The sequence below is a fragment of the Cetorhinus maximus genome, chromosome 15 (assembly GCF_964194155.1).
Source record: "Cetorhinus maximus chromosome 15, sCetMax3.hap1.1, whole genome shotgun sequence".
Taxonomy (NCBI): Eukaryota; Metazoa; Chordata; class Chondrichthyes; order Lamniformes; family Cetorhinidae; genus Cetorhinus; species Cetorhinus maximus.
In genome coordinates, this window is record NC_135893.1 from 73,311,143 (window position 1) to 73,330,436 (window position 19,294).

The 19,294-nt window shown below is 42.6% G+C and overlaps 1 protein-coding gene across 2 annotated transcripts in view; it reads right to left on the reverse strand.

Annotated features, from left to right (window-relative positions):
- chtf18 (CTF18, chromosome transmission fidelity factor 18 homolog (S. cerevisiae)) overlaps positions 1–19,294 on the reverse strand; it is a 101,165-nt gene that overhangs the window by 78,799 nt on the left and 3,072 nt on the right. The window contains exons 2-7 of one of the 2 annotated variants that reach the window (XM_078558647.1): positions 15,173–15,427; positions 13,691–13,838; positions 8,560–8,755; positions 7,939–8,025; positions 5,494–5,546; positions 2,651–2,798 (exon numbers count right to left, since the gene is read on the reverse strand). In XM_078558647.1, coding sequence (XP_078414773.1) covers positions 2,651–2,798; positions 5,494–5,546; positions 7,939–8,025; positions 8,560–8,755; positions 13,691–13,838; positions 15,173–15,427 — 887 coding nt within the window. Of the gene's footprint in view, positions 1–2,650; positions 2,799–5,493; positions 5,547–7,938; positions 8,026–8,559; positions 8,756–13,690; positions 13,857–15,172; positions 15,428–19,294 lie in introns of both variants that reach the window. The other variant, XM_078558646.1, reaches the window with a different exon arrangement.

The window sequence follows — 19,294 nt, forward strand, 5'->3', positions numbered from 1 at the left end:
TTCAATACAAAAAAAAATTCATTAGGAGGCAGTTGAAACAAACAATCTGATAGGAAAGCAAAATGATCAGAGTGTTGCCAATAATCCTGAAAAAAAAAGAACGTGTCACAAAAAGTTGGCAAGATACAAGACTAGCAAAATCATGCTAACATGGCTAGTGGCCTAGCACGTAATAACCCGTTATCAGGATTGGCTAGAAATGAAAGTGAATTCCCAACTGCTCTTGTTTATTTTTGAAGTAGAGTGTCTAGTCAACCTTTTGATAGCATTTCCATTCAGATGATTACAAGGGGATATGATTAAATTTTAGGTCATTTCATATTTTTTTCATGGTGTCCTGAATGACTTCTGATGAATGTTGCACATGAAAGCTGGCATTTGAATTTGGATGTATTTTTTGAAATGGTGGTGCTGATCTTTATAAAATTGGAAACAAGAAAGCTGTTTGAAAGGTGAAGCATAATGATTCCCAACTAATGAGCACAAGACAGGCAGCGTTTTTTTTTTTAAAGACGTTCATTTAACAGAAAATTATACAAAAGAAAGTTTGATTTTACCATTCACATTATGGTTCCAAAGGGCATTCCATCAGCATAGAGGGCTTTTAGAAAAATGGATTATTTGTATGCTTGTAAGGTCACTGAAGGACACCAAGTGAAGAACGCTGCATAATGCATGTGTCAAATGTAGTTTGTGAACTTGCCATTAAAATAAAATCTTTTTGGTGATTGTTATTGAGATTTTTGAAGAATTAAATAAAGCTCTTGCCTGTTTGTTTTAATGAATCTGAATTTTACTCTTCATTGTCACATTACTGTATTGTGAAGTACTCATATGATAAAAGAAATTATGCAAAATGTAGACTGCTGCTAAAAGATGCTTGCACTATGTTCAACTACATTCGTGGCTCTCGCCTCCGAGTTAGGAGGTTGTGGGTTCCAGTCCCGCTCCAGAGACTTGAGTACATAACCTAGGTTGAAACTCCAGGGAGTGCTGCACTGTCAAAGTGCCGTCTTTCAGGTGAGATGTTAAACTGAGGTCCTGCCTGGCCTTTTAGGTGGACGTGAAAGATCCCATGGCACTATTTTGAAGAAGAAAAGGGGAGTTCTGCCCAGCGTCCTAGAATCAAAGTATGATACCGCACAGAAGGAGGCTATTCAGCCCAATGTGCCTTGTGAAACATCTTTCCAATTAAATCAATTAGTCTGGCCAATATTTATCTCTGAAGCAACAGCATTAAAATAGATTATCTTGTTGTTTGTGGGACCTTGCTGTGCATTAATTGGTTGCTGCACATCCTAAAATATAATAGTGACACATTTAAAAGAAAAGTATATTTTACATTGCTGGATGTAAGAGCACTTTTGGTTGTCCTGAGGGCTCCCCTGCTTTTCTTCAAAATAATCAAACAAGATTATCCAAGCTTGTCTTCAATTTTCCTTCCCAGGCTCCGAACACCCAATTGAACTTCCTCAGCCAAATGCTGACTGAATTTATTGGCTTCTCTGTATCCTCTAGCACTGTCCTTATTTCCTTCAAGTCAAAACCATCACATCCTCTGCTCAAGAATTTCAATCCCCCCCTCCTCTAATTTTCTTCCAACTGCTACTTAACTTCCATCCTTCCTTCCTTTTCAAAGTCTTGGGACACATGGTTATGCAAGTATATTCCCACGTTGTTATCAGACCCTCAGATTGGGTTTCCAGTCTGCTTTTGAAACCAAGACCACATTGCTTAAAGTCACAAATTAAACCCTGTGGCTGTGAACCTCTGTCTCTCATCATTCACTTGGTTGTCTTGAACTCACTGTTCTATTCTCCTCAAACATTAGTCTTCTACAGCTCACCTCCATGGTCCTATCTCCTCCATCAAATCAAACACTCTTCCAATGCATCACCAGCATTATACAGATTAGCTATAAATATTTCAGTCTTAAAATTAAAACAAAAGTCATATGGTGTTGCCTTTCTGTATCTAAATGCTTCTACCCTTAATTCCAACAAATTGCCTAGCTTACACCTCAGATTCAGTCAGCTAGAGCAGAGCAATACTATCCCTGCTAGACCTTTCGCCCAGCTCCCCTCAGCTTTGAATATCTGCTTTGTTACGATACTGCTTTTATCCCAATTGCTCGCCTGCATCCCTCTCTCCTCCCCAACTAAAACTTTAGTCCATACCTCTATGATGTGGAAGCTTAATACCTCTATTGCTATCCTAGCTAATCTCCCTGCCTCCACCTCGCCACAAGCTTCAACTCATCAAAAACACTGCAGCCTTTGCACTCACATGCAGCAACTTCCATCAAATCCTTTCTCCAAGCACCGCTGACTCCCCATACTCCAGTGAGCGGATTTCAAAATTCTGATGAAAGATCACAGACCTGAAATGTTAACTGTTTCTCTCTCCACTGATGCTGCCTGACCTGAGTTTTTCCAGCTCTGTCTTGCCTTTATTTCAGGTTTCCAGCACCTGCAGTGTTCTGCTTTTCAAAATCATTCTCGTCATTTTCAAATCCCTCTCCCCACCAACCTAATATTTACTGAGGAAAGGACACAGCATATTTAGCACTGAACCTCAAAGTTTAATATTACAATATCACCTTACAGTACAGCAAGCAGACTGGGTGAGACCTTTTGACCATATTACTTACATCATCACTGAGCAGCTCGGTATACTGCCCGGGAGTGAATCTATCAACCCAGAGTGTGCTGGAGCTAAATTCATCAATTGAGTCATCATCATCTTCATCTGCTGCTGCTTCTTCCTGTCTCTCAACTTCTCCAATCTCATCAACCTGGCTTTAAGAATAAAGCAAAGCAACAAGAGGTAAACAAGACTGCTTATCCAAATCTGGTGCTGGATGAATAGAGATGTCCTCCAATTAAATATTGGGAAGACTGAAGCCATCGTTTTTGGTCCCCAATTCAAACTCTGTTCCCTAGCTACGAACTCCATCCCTTTCCCTTGCAACAGGCTGGGATTAAGCCAGTCTGTTCTCAACCTTGGTGTCACATTTGACCTCAAGATGAGTTTCAGGTCTCATATTCATACCATCTCCAAGGCCGCCTACTTCCACCTCCGTAAGATTGCTCGGCTTTGCCCTTCTCAGTTCAGCTGCTGTTGAAACCATCATTTATGCCTTGGTTACCTATAGCCCTGACTATTTCAAAACACAGTTGGCTGGTCTCTCACATTCTACCCTTTAACTTGAGATCATCCAAAACTCTGCTGCATGTGTCTTAACTCACTGCAAGTCCCGCTCTCCTATACCCGTGTTCACTGATCTATATTGGCACCGGGTCAAGTAACTTCTTAATTTTAACATTCTCATCCTTGTTTTCAAATCCCTCCATGGCCTCGCCCTTCGCTATCTTTATAATGTCCTCCAACCTCACAACCCTCCAAGATATCAGTGCTCCGATAATTCTGACCTCTTGTGCGCTCCCACTTACTGCTGCACCACTACTGGTGGCCAGGCCTTCAGTTGCCTAGGTCCCAAGCTCTGGAATTCTCTCCTTATAATTCTACACCTCCCTGCCTCACTTTCCTCCTCTAAGATGCTTCTTAAAACCCGCATCTTTGACTAAGCTTTTGGTCGACTGACCCAATATCTCCTTACGTGGCTTGGTGTCATACTTTGTTTTATAATGCTCCTGTGAAGCCCCTAGGGATATTTCATTATATTAAGGATGTTATAGAAATATAAATTGCTGTTGTAAACAAAGAGAGAAAGAAAAGGTGCATGAAATAAGCAATCTCAAATCAGGTTTATAGCCCTTAAATATCTAGATCGGTGTTCTACTCCAGAAAGCTAGTTGGTGAGGGATACAGCTGGAGATAATCTTTACACACTATTATATTTGTTTACGGAATTACACAATACAAGCATACACCGCCAAACCAAACAAACATAGTTTTAGTCTGTATATTTGTAGGGGGCTCAAGTGAAACACCAGTTAAGGCAAACCACCTGCATACAGTTAAACACAATTAATATAAAATTAACATCTGTATTAAGGTATTCCATTTAGATTCCTCATATTTCACACAATTCACAATTGAATTTCGAGTCAAATTCCTCCTTGCTCTTTCTATAGAAAGCCTTGTTAATTGATATTCACAGGCTGTATTTCAAAGCTGAGTGTATCTAAAGACTTGCAGGGTACTGTATTTTATCCACTTAAACCAGACAACTCCACTTATCCAGAATATTCTAATTACAATGGCCTATCCTCATGTCCAAATGGAAGCAAAAAAAAGTTTATATTTTTTCTTGGAAGGTTGGAGGGAGGGGTCATTTTGTGTTGTGGCAGGATGGTAACTAAGGGTCTCTTCCATTTTGGTTGCTTGGGCAAGACAAAGGAAAGAATTTGGTAAGCCAGTCACCAGAGGAAAGGTGCATCCAAAGTAATACTTTAAATTGACTGGGAACAACAGGATAGGGTTTCAAACTGATGAGAGAAAGTTTATTTAAGATTGCCAATCAGGCTCACAGTGTGGCGCATGTGTGTGTACTGGAAGCTACATATATTAATATACAGGGCCCTGCTCTATTGCACCTGTTTCAGCTAAACAAAATAAGAGACAGCCATTCGCTGACTCATTCCTCAGGTCAATGCCTTGACCAATCGGGGACAAGCTGCCTTGTTTAAATTTCAAACAATGCTTGGCAGTTAACTGTCAGTCACCATCATTTGGTGCATTCTCCATGGCAACACCTCTACCAATCAGAGTCCACTTGCCAACCAATCAGCACTCTCTTCTCATACAGTATAAATTGCTGTTTTCTGCTTGTATTGGTATTCTTGCAAAATGTCCTGATGAGTGGAAGATGAAAAGCTTCGACGTGTCTTTTTTTTTAAGGAATACTCAAGAAATTTTATTCTAAAATTCATCCTACAAAATAAAATTTACATGTGGAATGGACTTCAGGGTTGGGTAGTGGAGTCAAAACTGTGGAATCACACAGGAAACAGTTGGTACATGAGATGGAGGGGGATGCAGTGGCCTATGGATTGTGTTTAGAATGGGGAGTTAGAATGGACTGAATTAACTTTCACAGCCATACCTATCTTGTAATCATTCTTGCTATATTCTGTATTCATCCTAAAGAAGTTTAAAGGTTGTCAGCACAGTTACCCAGGTCGCCAATCTGAAACCAATCAACCTTTTTTTTGTTCTCTCCAATTTTCTGCTTTCCTGAAGGAGGTGACTCCCTTGCTCTCCCTAAGGAAGTTCACTCACTGAGGTAAAGTTCCAAAGCCCTGGTCTGCTCTTGTACATCACCCAAGAAACCGTTAGTACAAAGGATTCACAACCAAATCCTTTCATTTCTGATACCAACTGATCTATTGTGAATTTGTGTTGTTTACAGGCTTATGGAATTTGCAGCTTTTTTTAATCTCAAAACTTTAATGCTGTGCTCTCCATAAAAGCAGAAGCCTCCTACAATTGGTCTAACTTCCTTCAAACTGCCCTGAGTTGCAGACTCACCTATTAAGCATTTCACTCAACTTCTGGGATTCTTCCATCACCTGTCTATGACACTAGATAAATACAAAGAAATATGCTTAGATGTAAGAAGGAACAAGTTATTAAAGGAACACAGAATGACCTCAAGTGGTGATTCACCACCAAATGCAAAGTTAAACACAAAGATATGGGAAGGTGGGAGGGAGAACGAGCAACAGTGAGAAAGGTGCAACTTGTGGGGGGAGCAAGAAGAAGGGGAGGGGGAAGCAGGGTGAGAGGAGAAGGGGGTTAAATGCGTAGAGGTGAAGGCAAAGTAGAGCAACAGGGAAGGTAGGGAGGAAAGTGAAAGGCACATAAGCCGGAAGTAGAGGAAGCTGAAGATAAGAGGGGATAGAGGAGAAGAGGGAATAGGTAGGGAAGGAGTGGTTGTGACAGGTGGCAGAGGGGCTCCTTCGTAAACTTTGAGTGCCAGTCTGGATGTGTCACCCAATAACTGGTGCACAAGTAATGATTTTCTTTGAAAATGTATGAAAACAGCCACTTATTTTAGTGCAAATTCATTACGATTGACAATAACGAGATTATTTTCAACATTCAATGATGTGAAAAAGCCACAACAACTGTAAAGCCATCCAGTGCCTTTGGTGAGGAAACACATGCTGACACAAGTTCCACACCAACTGTTTCACTGAAATGTCCTACAACAGTGTCACCTACAGGCAGAACATGTGCAGGTGGAAACTTTCAAATTATAACCATAGAGATTGACTGACAAAGGAGCTTGCAATGCAATTAGTATTTTTGATATAAAACACAAATAGTAGATAGCACATTCTTAAAGTTCCGTTTCATTGTTAAAGCATTTTTAAAAAATCATAGACGCAGTGCAGACTGCCTGCTTCACACTGAAGGAGTTGCTGTAAATTAGGTTCTACTAATTGATAATCCGGAAATAATTAATTAATGGGAACTAGCACAATTACAGAAACATACCCTGAAGAGACAAGCATTTCTGGAAAGATTAGGCAATGGTCAGGCAATGGCTTGCATTGATGTAGTGTCTTTAACATAGAAAAACATCCCAAAACAAAGACAGAAATGGACATCAAGCCAAAGGAAGAGGTATTAGGAGCTATGAACAAAAGCTTGGTCAAATTCAGGGTAGGTGTATTTTTAAAGGAGGGTTGTCAAGGAAGAGAGTGAATTGGGAGAGTTTAGGGGAGGGAATTCCAGAGCATAGGGCTCACATGGCTGAAGGCACAACGTCGGGCGAGGGGAGGGGGGAATGTATGAGAAGCCAGGGATAGAGGTACACAGGACTTTGCAGGGGTTGAGCTGGAGAAGGTTACAGAGACAGGGAGGGGCAAGATCATGAAGGGATTTAAGGACAAGGATGAGAATTTTTAAACTTAGACTTTGGTAGGTTGGAAGTCAATATTGGTCAGCAAGAACAGGGTACTGGGTGAGTGGGACTTGGTGCAGGCTAGGATATGAGCCACAGGATTTTGGATGAGAAGTTTATAGGGAGGTGGAGGCTGATCACGAGAGCACTGAACAGCCAAGTCTAGAGGTGACCAAAGAAGGTAATGTTACGGAGGTGAAAAATAGGTGGTCTTTGTGGTAGTAGGGACTATAGGGCTGGAAACTCAACTCAGGGTCATATAGGACGCCGAGGTTATGAGCAGTTTTGTTTAATCTGGGACAGTGGTCAAGGAATGGGGTGGAATTGGTGACAAGCGTCAAAGGGAATGGTTTCATTCTTCTCAATGCCTAGCTGGAGAAAGTTTGCAACTTATCCAAAACTGAATGTCAGATGGATTGTAATCACAGTAGCAGTATGGGGGTCTAGCGTCCAGGGGGTCAAGAGGTACAGCTGGTGCTGTTAGCACACGTGTGCTTAATGAAATGGTAAATCTCCTCAAAGTGGAAGGGTTCGTGTTTTGTAACATACAGTGCACAAAGGAAATCCCCCCTCGTCATCAGCATCACAGTAGGGCAAGAGACCAGATGCACTCAACACGCATTAAAGTAAATTTCCATTATGAGCTTCCGATATGTTATATTGTAACATTAGCTGGCAGCAAACTTCCACATGCTTCGATATTAGCTGCAGTACAATTAAGTGAAAGTGTGACAAAACTAAGGAGGGAAGTGATCTGTATCAGCACAACATTCAGTTGCTCAGTTCAAGCAAGGAGTAGAGAACATGCTCAGGCATCACTCAGAATCTGCCATTTTCACTGCCTCAATTCTTAATGCCTAACTCAGCAGCCACATGCCGTGAGTGTAGGAGCCAAAGAATTGATTGTAGGATGTCACACTGTACCCTATCACTATCCCAGCCCATCAGGAGTACTCTTAAATGTTTCTAAACGTGCGCCAATGCTTCAGTATTCTATATGCATGTGGTGGCAAATCACAAATTCATATTTCTTACACTAACAAAAGTATTAATCTACCCGTTACCTCTTCAGCAACTTGTTCCTTTAGATATGAGAAAGGTACACCCAACAAATGCAGTTGCCTTTGTCCATTCCAACGCAGAGCATCCAACTAAGAAAATAAAACATAGCCTTGTGAGTGCAGCATTGCTTTATGTCAAGACACAAAAACTACCTGACTTTATCGAATTTTATAGCACAGAAACTGGTCATCTGGCCCAGCTGATCTGTGCTGTTGTTTTATGGTCACGAGTCTCTTCCCTCCTTGTGCCATCAACAGTCAAACCCTTGTTTATTGCCAGTGACACTTTGGAATTTACAGTCAATCAAGGTTGAGTCCCAGGCCAGGTTGAGGCGGCGGGGGGGGAGAGAACAAGGGTGGTGGTGCTAAGTTACTGACCATTCCCAAAAAAACATCAGTGGCTTTGGGTGGGTGATCCTGGAGGAGGGGACGGGACCCCTTGATGAAGGAAACGCTTGTTTTGATTAGATGAATGCCACAGATCCCTAGATAGTCAGTCTGAATATGCATAGAATGTTACACTGTCACATTTATCAGAAAAGGCAAAAAACAAAAACACTCAAAAAAAGTAATTTGAAGTAATTTGATTTCACAAAAAGCTGATGGCTAGTTCAAAGATTTCACCTTCAGCCCTGGCCTCGCGTCTTCATCCTGCAGGGCCAGGTAAACACGTGTTCCATCGGATGACGTTACGTTGATGTAATCTTCCAAAACCGGAGGCCGTTTCAGAACTCGCTTCTGCACCTCCCGAGATGGAACCTCCTCTATGGGGGCCATGCCACTTATGTCAGGCATGGCCTGTTTTGATGTCTTTGGACTTCTGAAAAGTAAGGGATTGTAAATTTATACTGCAGTAGCTAAATTTATATAGTTTTATCATGTTAAAACTTCAACAAGAGCAATTTATACAGTATAGTGCCTTTAATGCAATGAAACGTCCCAAGGTGCTTTGTAAAGTATGAAGCCAAGTCACATAAAGAGACATTGGCCGGGATTTTCCAGCCCCGTCGTGGCGGGGCCAGAAGATTGCGGTGGTGGGCGGGTGCGGAAAATCCCACCGATTAAGTCAGATGACAAAAATCTTGGTCAAAGAGGTAGGGTGTTAAGGAGCGTCTTAAGGAGGAAAGCGAGGTAAAGCGGTGCAGGGAGAATATCCGAGACCTCGGGACCTAGGCAACTGAAGGCATGGCCACCAAAGTTGGAGCAATTAAAATTGGGGATGCATAAGAGGTCAGAATTAGTGGAGATTACAGAGAGAGGGAAGGATGAGACCATGGAGGGATTTGAAAACAAGGATAAGAATTTTAAAATCGAGACATTGCTTGACTGGGAGCCAGTGTAGATCAGCGAGCGCAGGTTTAATAGGGAAACAGGACTTGATGGAAGTTAAGATATGGCCAGTTTTGGATGGCCTCAAACTTAAATATACAGACGGTAGAACGTGGGTGAATAGCCAGGAGTGCATTGAAATAGTTGAGTCTAGAGGTAACAAAGGCATGAATGAGGGTTTCAATTGCAGCTGAACTGAGACAGGGCAGGGTCAGGTGATGTTATGGAGATGGAAATAGGCGGTCTTAGTGACAGTACGAATTGGAGGTTAAAAACTCATCTCAAAGTCAGATGCGACTTCAAGGGTTGCAAACAGATTGGCTTAATCTCAGACTATTACTGAGAAGAGGGATGGAGTCAGTAGCTGGGGAACAGAGGTTGGAGTGGGAACCGAAAACAATGGCTTCAGTATTCCCAATATTTAGTTGAAGGAATTTTCTGCTCATCCTGTACAGGATGTCAGAAAAGCAGTCTGATAAATTAGTAAAAGTGGAGGAGTTAAATATGGTGGTGATGAGGTAGAGCTGCGTGTTGCCAGCATACACAAAAATATATACATTTTGTCATACAATTTATACATGTCAACATACGAGTTCATTTCTGAAGTTTAATATTTTATTCCAACAACAGCAGCTCCACCAATGAGGGATTCCTCAAAGTTAGACAAATCAACGCATCACTCCACTCATCAAACGAAGCAGACTTTGCATAAGGCACCAAAGAAAAGGATCTCATTATAACTTTCAAGAAACTCAAAACACATGGAGCTGACCTACTGCAAGGTGCTTATCATTAATACCATCCCAATTCTGCCTGCGCCTCTGAGTCGAACGCAATTTCTGGGGTGGAGGTAATTTGTTCATAGTGAAGGGGTCAGGGTTACTGACAGAGCTGATCTCAGATTGGGAGGCAGAAAAATTATCGCACAAAGCAATCAATTGCACGAGACAAACCAACCAATTAAATATAGCTCCACACTTAGCTTCACAGTAACACTGGGCCCCAAATATGGGAAATTACAGGAAGCTACCTCTTACAACGTCATTGTGAGATTTATATCTTACTTATAATACACAGAACTCTGTGTGGCCATACATATTACATGTCTGATATCACTTCTGGCAAAAAATGCTAGGTATGGCATTGGGTGGCAGAGTGTCAGTGGAATGGCTCCCTGATTGATTTTTGTTACCCACCTGACCAGGTCACACTTGTCTAAGTAGACAGGGGACTCAGGACCAAGATTTTTCTTATTTATTCATGGGTGTGGTTGTCACTGGCAAGGCCAGTATTTATTGTCCACCTCTGTTTGCCATTGAGAAGGGAGTGGTCAGTTGCCTTTTTGAACCACTGCAATCCGTGTGGTGTAGGCACGCCTGTAGTGCTGTTAATGGGGGAGTCCTAGGTTTTTGAGCCAGCAACAGTGAAGGAATGGTGACATATATTTCAAAATCAGGGTGGTGAGAGGTTTGGATGGGAAGTTGAGGTGGTGGTCTGTTAGTGGTAGAGGTCACAGGTTTGGAAGGTGCTACCGAAGGAGCCTTGGCGAGTTGCTTGCAGTGCATCTTGTAAATGGTATCCCATGCGTGGATTCCCAGTTTTGAATCTAGCCCATTTAACATGGCATTAGCGCACACAATATGAAGATGGGACTTTGTTTCCAACAGGACTGTGCGGTGGTCACTGCTACTAATACTGTCACAGGCATATGCATCTGCAACAGGTGCAGATTCGTGAAGACGAGGTCAAGTAGGTTTTTTCCTCTTGTTGGTTCTCTCATCACCTGTCACAGGACAAGTCTGGCAGATATGACCTTCAGCACTTGGCCAGCTCGGACAGTAAGTGGTACTACTGAGCTACCCTTGGTGATAGACATTGAAGTCCCCACTCAGAGTACATTCTGTGCCTTTGCTACTCTCAGTGCTTCTTCCGAGTGATGTTCAAATGGAGGAGTACTCATTCATTAGTTGACTGAGGGCAGTTGGTGGTAACCAGCAAGGAGCTTTCCTTGCCTATGCTTGAACTGTTGCCATGAGATTTCATGGGGTCCAGAGTCAATATTGAGGACTTCCAAAGTCACCGCCTCTCGACGGTATACCACTGTGCCGACACCTATTGTGGATGTGTCCAGTCAGTGGGACAAGGCATACTCAGTGGAACAGATGGAGGACCCTGTAATATTGACAAAAGGGACTAATCATAGGATCTGAAACCACCCCAACTGGGAAATTTATGGACTAGAATTTCAAACCCATGGACATGTTTTGACCTCATGACTGGAACTATAAATTACAAAAGCCAAGCTGCAGTCAGCAGTACAGGGCCAGGCAGCAAGAGATTAATTTGGACTTTTAGTTAAAAAACAGTGACTCAAAAGGGTTTGGACATTGACTGACTGCTATCAGGGAACAATGGTACCAGAGAATTGCCATTCCTTGCCATTGACTAATGCAATCAAGAAGTCTGATTACCCGATACAATGGCACAAAGGGCATAACATAAATACAGTACACTCAAGGAATTATGCAACAAATGTCTGCACCACAGGCAATAGTACTGGACTAGGGTCATTCAAACCCTCATTAACTTTGGAGCCAGGTGCTGTTACTGTGTCACCTCAAGCAGCAGGAGAATTGCTCATACAATGAGAACTGATAATATTTGTCTGGATACAAATTCCATGGAAAATCGCAAATTGTTTCAACCAGCTGGGGCTGATGACATTTGTCTGGACTTTGCGTGGAATCAACTAAATGGACATTGAAACAACAGGAAATATATTTTGACATGTCTGAGTTAAATAATTATAAAAGAAGAGCACATCTGAGTATCTAGGCTGCAGTTGGATGGAGGGTCAGGGCTTGACTCAGGCCTACATTCAACACCGGGCAGGCCTGCTGCGTTGGGGATTGTAAGTGTTTTCAGCCATTTCGTGGCGATATTAGCTTGAATGTTTTGGGTTGTAATCAGACGAAAGGTCGAGTTTGGTTACCTTGACTCAGGCCTACAGTCAACATCGCACAGACCAGCTGTGTTGAGGATTGTTAAGTTTCAGCCAAATCGCAGTGATAGTGGTCTGAGCGTTTTTCTTTCAGGTTTCAGGACAGGACATGGTGTTTTGCCTGTGTTTTTTTAAGTTTAAGCCCGAGTCATGGGAGGTTCATATCAGGTACTGGGAACGGGTTGTTTTAAATTTTGGGGTTTTGTACGGTGGGCTTATGGGTGATTCAATAAAGCAATTGTGAATTATCAGAAGGAACCTGTCTCGCTGGTCATTCTCTTCAAGTCATACACATGTGAATCTGGTGTCATTAACTTCGGTGTGGAGAGGGTCTCTGAGGGAAAAGGGGAACTCCTACATAATTCTGAGTGTATCAGTATGTCAGGTTTCTGTGGACAGCTCTTCCAATTTTGGTACAAGCCCCCAGATGCTATGAGAAGGATTTTATAGGGTTGACTGGGTTGGGCGCACATTAGTCATGTTTGACGCTGGGCTGCGCGCCCCCCCCCCCCCCCCATGTTTGACACTGGGCCGCGTGCCCCCCCCCCCCCAACCATGTTTGACACTGGGCCGCACGACCCCCCCATGTTTGACGCTGAGTGGTACGTAGCTGCTTGATACAACTGAGGGGCTTGCTAGGCCATTTCACAGGCCACAGTTAAGAGTCAACCACATTGCTGTGGGTCAGAAGTCACATATAGGCCAGACCAGGTATGGATGGCAGATTTCCTTCCCAAAGGGGCAAAAAAGAATCAGATGGGTTTTTTTGACCTTCTGGTGGTTTCAAGGTCATCATTAGTGATACTAGCTTTTTAATTCCAGACTTTTTATTTAACTAATTGAATTTAAAAGCCTCAACTACTTTACTGGGGTTTGAACTCCTATCTCTGGAACCATCTTCTCAAGGGCAACAAATGCTGGCCTCACCAGCGGCCTGCCACATCCTGAGAATGAATTTTTAAAAATAGATCTAGGTACTATATTCCTATATTGTACAAAACACTTATGACAACAATACCAAACTAAACACAAGCCCCCAGCGAGTGTTGCAATTTTCTCTGTAAAATTACTGTCCTATGCTGGAAATTAGTGACTGTCCTATGCTGGAAATTAGTGACTAAGAGGAAAGATTAACGAGGTCTCTAAACTAGCACAGGGAACAGAGACGTGATGAGGCTGAATATAGATTTACAAGAGAGCATGTTATTGAGGAGTCACAGTGAATGTTTTTGAGTTTGTCACTCTCTGGAAGGGGTGATAATAGATGACGAGAATATAGCTAGTTGGTGTGATGAATTTGTCTGGATTAACACCAGAAACTGATGCAATCTAACTGCAAAGACCGGAAAATATGGAATGCGGTAGTTCCAATTTCAAGGCAAGAGGGAAACAAGGAGGACAACAGATTGTTCATTCATGGCCTACCTGGGGTATTGGCTCTGGGAGAGGTCTTCAGGTGATGAGGGTGGCGTAATGTCATCGTCTGGTGGAGGAGGCTCCTCTGAGCTGAGCTGTGATATAAAATCCAGTTTCTTCATGGCACCTAGCCTGGGCCTCTTGTGTCTGGGAGTTGCTGAGATTAAAGAAGTCACTGAGGAACCCAATTTGACATATTAATGATCCATAAATAATGTTGCACGAGGTTGGGGGCACTACTTGTGTGCATAACACTGAGGTTTGAAGCTTGTCTCAGTCTTAAGACATGGTTGCTGGTTCTGTTTCCTATAGTACAACTGTGACCAGACTTCAAAAAAGCATTTCACTGACTGTAAAGCATTTTGAGACATCCTGAGATCATAAAATACACTACACAACTGCAAGTTCTTCTTTTCCTCTTTCCATTAAAAGTTAATCAAGTTCCAGCACATTATTTTAACCTGTATTTAAATACATAAATATTCCTTCTGCTCCCTGGACACCTATATGTATTAAAGTCTTCTTAATGCTAAAACCTTATTACTAAAGAACAGTGGGTATAAAAAGCTGGTGCTACACAGGGAAAGGTAGGTAAGGCCATAGTACTGGACTCATTTAAGAGATAGCAATATGCTGAATTGGAAACATGGGCAGGTTGGTATTCTGGAAGGATGAGGCCTAGTGGCCTTCCTCATTCAAATCCACCTTGTGATGTTAATGTGGCACTTTTCATCTGCCTTTTAATATCTGACTTACATGCCTAAAGGTTATTCATGTGGAGGTGACGGTTCACTGGAGAAAGGCCATCCAACCAAGAGTGGCCATTCTTCCTTTGTAAACCTAGACCTAGACATGAGAATCTAGGCTACATGGTTGTGAGAGACAGATCACTGTGAAGCCTGATCTGACTCCTCACCCGACATGCACACAACTTCCAGTCTAAGCCGGTGGATAGTGATCGTGAACTAGAACCTCGGCTGATTACTCCGTTCCCCCACCCCACCCCCTCCATTGACTGGACACACCCACAATAGGCCATTGATTTTGGAAAAGGTATATTCTACCACTTGTCAAGAAATTTCATTCCTTTCTCACCCCCAATCCAAATAATGTGAAAAGATAATTTATTCAGGGTTGATCATAGAAATGTATCGCCGCTGAGCACAGCATGGAGTGCCAGGAGTTTAGGCAAAGGTCAGTGCACTTCCTGGATTTTCAATAACAGAAAATTCTACTGATCTCTTCCCACAAATTACTGGATTGCACTCCAGAAGCATGGAGTTCTATGCTGGCAGCACAAATTTTGTTAAGTCTACCGTTTCTTTTCAGCATCTACTGATTAATTCTGACCAGTCTGATCCAATTCTGATCTTGCACTCAAGGCTGTAATTAAATATTGTTTATCACCATAAATCATAGCAAAAAACAGTGACTGTAGAGGGAATTGGGAGCATGCTACTGTCCCCTGCTTCATGTAGCAAACTTACGTACTAATTTCTTGCTCTTGATCCTGGTGCAGCAGATGGTCAGGGAATTCCTCTTCCTCAGGTGAACGGAGGGCATCAACATTTCGTTTCCTAGCAACACCGCTCCCCACGATGTCCTGCTGCTTTGTGGGTTCCTGAGCCTGGGCCTTGACACTTGGGCCATTCCTGGTGAAGTTGTCCCCTGCTGCAAGGGCTTCTTCAAAAGTGGGCTTGTCGTGTCGAAACTTGGACTGCTTAAATGCACTGGAGAACTTGTCATCTGTCGGGAAAAGACAGAAAAACTCGGTGACACAAAGCGTTAAGAGTGGTAAAAGGTTGATGCTAATCTAAGGCATCAAAATATTGCTGGTTGGAGAGGCTGAGGGGGGTACAGTGAAGACATCTGGGGCTATTTGAAGATTTGGAGGGGTCTATGCATCTAATAAATTAGTGCTGGTGGATCATCAATGTATTGTGGAGGAATGAGGGGCTGCTGAAATGTTTCTGTGTGTCGGAGTGATAGGAGGGTGCAGTTTAGCCCGTGTCAAAAGCTTTGGTGCTGGCAGACCACACAGAATTAAATTTTGAGATGCCATGACACAGTAAGGAGGGGTCAGAGAGGAGAATAAATGCCAGCAACTACCAACATGGAAACATACACAAGGACATTAGGTGAAACATAGAGAGGAAGTCAGATACTTTCTCTATAAGATAGGGTAATAAGGGAATTAGAAAGCATGCTCAGTCTGGCTGCCCTCACATCGCCCACCCGTGGACAACAACCATATGGACTTTCCTAAGATTTACATTTATAAGGCAATTCCCCTGTGCTCCATGTCAATTAAGTTATTTTTAAAAATCAGCTAATGTTCTAAGTAGCAGAATAAACATGATCTCTTAAGCTCTTTTTTCACAAACAAAAGTACAAAACAAAGCACATCACAATGTAAGGCATTTTGATATTTTGTGTATTTCTGCGATGCTGTTAAGGCCTCCCTTTGTTTCCTTTTAATATGTATTATCTTTATAATTGTGTCAAAATGTAACCAGTTGTGAGGTGCACCAACATCCTGAGCTCCAAACCGGGTGGTAGGAGCATGGAGTGCGGAGGACATAGGACGAAGGGAGAAGATTTTTGATCAAAGACATCAACTCTAAAGCTTATATGGAACTTTTTAAAAAATAAAGACTGCACAAGGATACACAGACCCATGTGTCAGAACATCCCAAGGGGTGGTGTTTAACCATCAGACACCCTGATTACAGAAACTGACCTAGATAGTGATCTCAAGTACATGTGAATGGCTTTCCTCCTGCCTTACCTAGATACAGAAATCACATCCATTGCTGGAAGGTACCTGGAAGCACCCCTTGCTGAGAGCAGGAAATGACCATAAGCAGGTGGTCTTTGCATGGCCAGAGTGGGGTTGATAATCCACTCAGATGACTCGATTTAAGACATTACCTTATATGCCGAGAGCCCAGGATCAGAAAGGGTATAGTCACAGCTCCCAAGGACATCGGGGCTGCAAACAGGGAGTGAGATTTGGTCAGTCACTGTAAGTACCCCCTCCACACGTTGCTCTCGAAGTGGCTGTGGTGGGGAAGAGACCGTTGTTCACCTCCTTGTGGAATGTGCCTTTGCAAAGAAAGTCTGGAGAGAGATGCAGCAATTTTTGTCGAGGTTCATCCCGAGCAGTTCTGTGACATAAGACTCTGTGCTCTACACTGTTCCCAGGGACACACACCGAGACAAACATCAACTGCAGCTGGAGGATCATCAACTCGGTGAAAGACGTTCTTTGGTCTGCCTGGAACTTGTTGATCTTCCAGTGCAAAGAGTTGTCCCCGACTGAGTGTTGCAGACTGGCACATTCCAAGGTCCAGCACTATGTGCTGAGGGATGCACTGAAGCTTGGGGCAGCCACCACAAAGGCGCAATGGGGAAAGGTCGCTGTCTAAGACCTTTCAGCCACAGTGCACCGAGGGGCTGGGAATTGTATAGACCCCTCGGGCTGTATGACTCACATCGAACATATGCAGTGAATACTACATACATCACAATTATACTGAAGCACCTCAGAGTGCAATATGATCTATGTAGATAACTTAGATACCATTGCACTGTCTGTAATGTTCATTTATTGTATTGAAGCACCTCATGATCTTTGTGGAAAACTTGAACACGATTGCACTTCTTGTGATGGCCATTTTGAAATGTTCTTTCAGATATTTTATGAATAAAGTATATCTTTCCAAAAAAAAGTCATCACGTGGAGGAATTCATTCAGCAGACTGACCATCTGCGGACGAGCTCCTGCACAGAGGTCTTACTGAGCATCTGGTGTTGCAAGTATATACTATTGCTTCGTGGGTTAATAAAGGCTTTCCACATTAAGCGGAAATTGTATCCATAGTTTGTTTTGTGTCGTTGATACCAAGTACAGGGTGAGGACCTTAGAAAGCAGTGAGACCGCCTGGTTAAGAGTCCCACACTATTATAAATTGTTTTGTGACAGCTGTTTGGACAACTCATAATAAAAGTATTAGAAAACTCGTGGGTTGTTCCGGGTGCCATTTCTTGTATGGGCCTTTAAAAGGAGGGCAGCTAGCATAATCCTCCTGATCTGTCCGGTTAAAAATTCAGAATGCACAATTTTCCTCAGCATGCACACTACATTTTAAAATGAGGAAAAATCTGACCTGCTGGCTCAGGAATTTCTGAAAGATGGAGTGGCTGTTTTGGGATTCACAAGTTCCTGCACCTACTGCACATTGCGATCTGTGTTTAATTAGCTGCATGCCTGGGGTTTGAATAACTTTGCAAGAACTCATCGATTTGCTGGAGTTTTGACCTAGGTTACCCAATGTAGGTCAGGTATGTTGATCACCCGCTAGCACTTCACACGAATGGCCTTCAATCACTCTGTTTCTCTCTCCACAGATGCTGTCAGGCCTGCTGAGTTTTTCCAGCATTTCCTGTTTTTATTTCAGATTTCCAGCATCCTCAGTACTTTGCTTTTATCCAGCCATTAATCATGTCTCGGTTTGGCCTAGTGTTGGCAGTTTATATAACCAGAGGGACCATCAGAGCCAAACCTAATCCTTGGCCTCATCTAACAACATGCACACTTCTAGCAGGAGTTCCAGGATATAGATTTAGGAACAGATATCCTTGAACATTTCACCCCATCCCTAACGCAGGCCAAGTCAAGCGTCACCATGGTTGAAATAAGGTAACTCAGCACAAATAAGGGATTGAGCCTGTGTTCCTCCTCATCAGTATAGTTCAGAGACTCACTTAATCATATGAACCAAATAATTTTAAGCTGATCTTTCCTTGACAAAATGCTAGAAATACTAACTGCCACTAGCCAACAATCTCCTATTTGGGGTAAGACCTCCCAGTGGGATAAGAACAAGTGCAAGGACCTTGCAGCAATAAAACTGCACAAAAATTTCCACTGAACGTTTTGAGCAGAAAGTTGCACAATGGACACAGGGATGGGGGAATTTTTTATATTAATTAGAAATCGGGACTTCAACATGGCTGCACAGTTCTTCCTTTGCAGGCTGCACTCTCCTTCCACGTGTTTCCTGCCTTGATCAGTTACTTAAGACAATATCTAGCTAATGAAGAAGAGTCATATGGACTCGAAACATTAACTCTGTTTTTTCTCTCCACAGATGCTATTAGGCCTGATGAATTTTCCAGCATTTTCTGTTTTTGTTTCAGATTTCCAGCATCCGTAGTATTTTGCTTTTAGCTGGCTATGTCCGCTGTCAGCAACTGGGACGCACGTCTGTAAAGGCATTGCTGTCATCATATTCATAGGGTGGTAGCCTTTCCTATTACATTGTTCATCTAGTCTCCACATGGGTACACAAAATACAAAAATGTTCTCAGACATTTAAATAGATTAGATGAACAATTCCCCCACAGGCTCCATACTATATTGGGATCTGTTGAAAGCCAGTTGAAATGATCACTTTGTGCGCTCAGTGGCCTACAGTATCAAACATACTGGACTATCTATTCCAGCTTCAGCACTGATGCACCTACAACCTATAAATGGATAACGTACCAAAATTTATTATAGCAAGATCTGGGACTTTTCCCTAAAAATGTTGACAAAAAGAAAGGAAG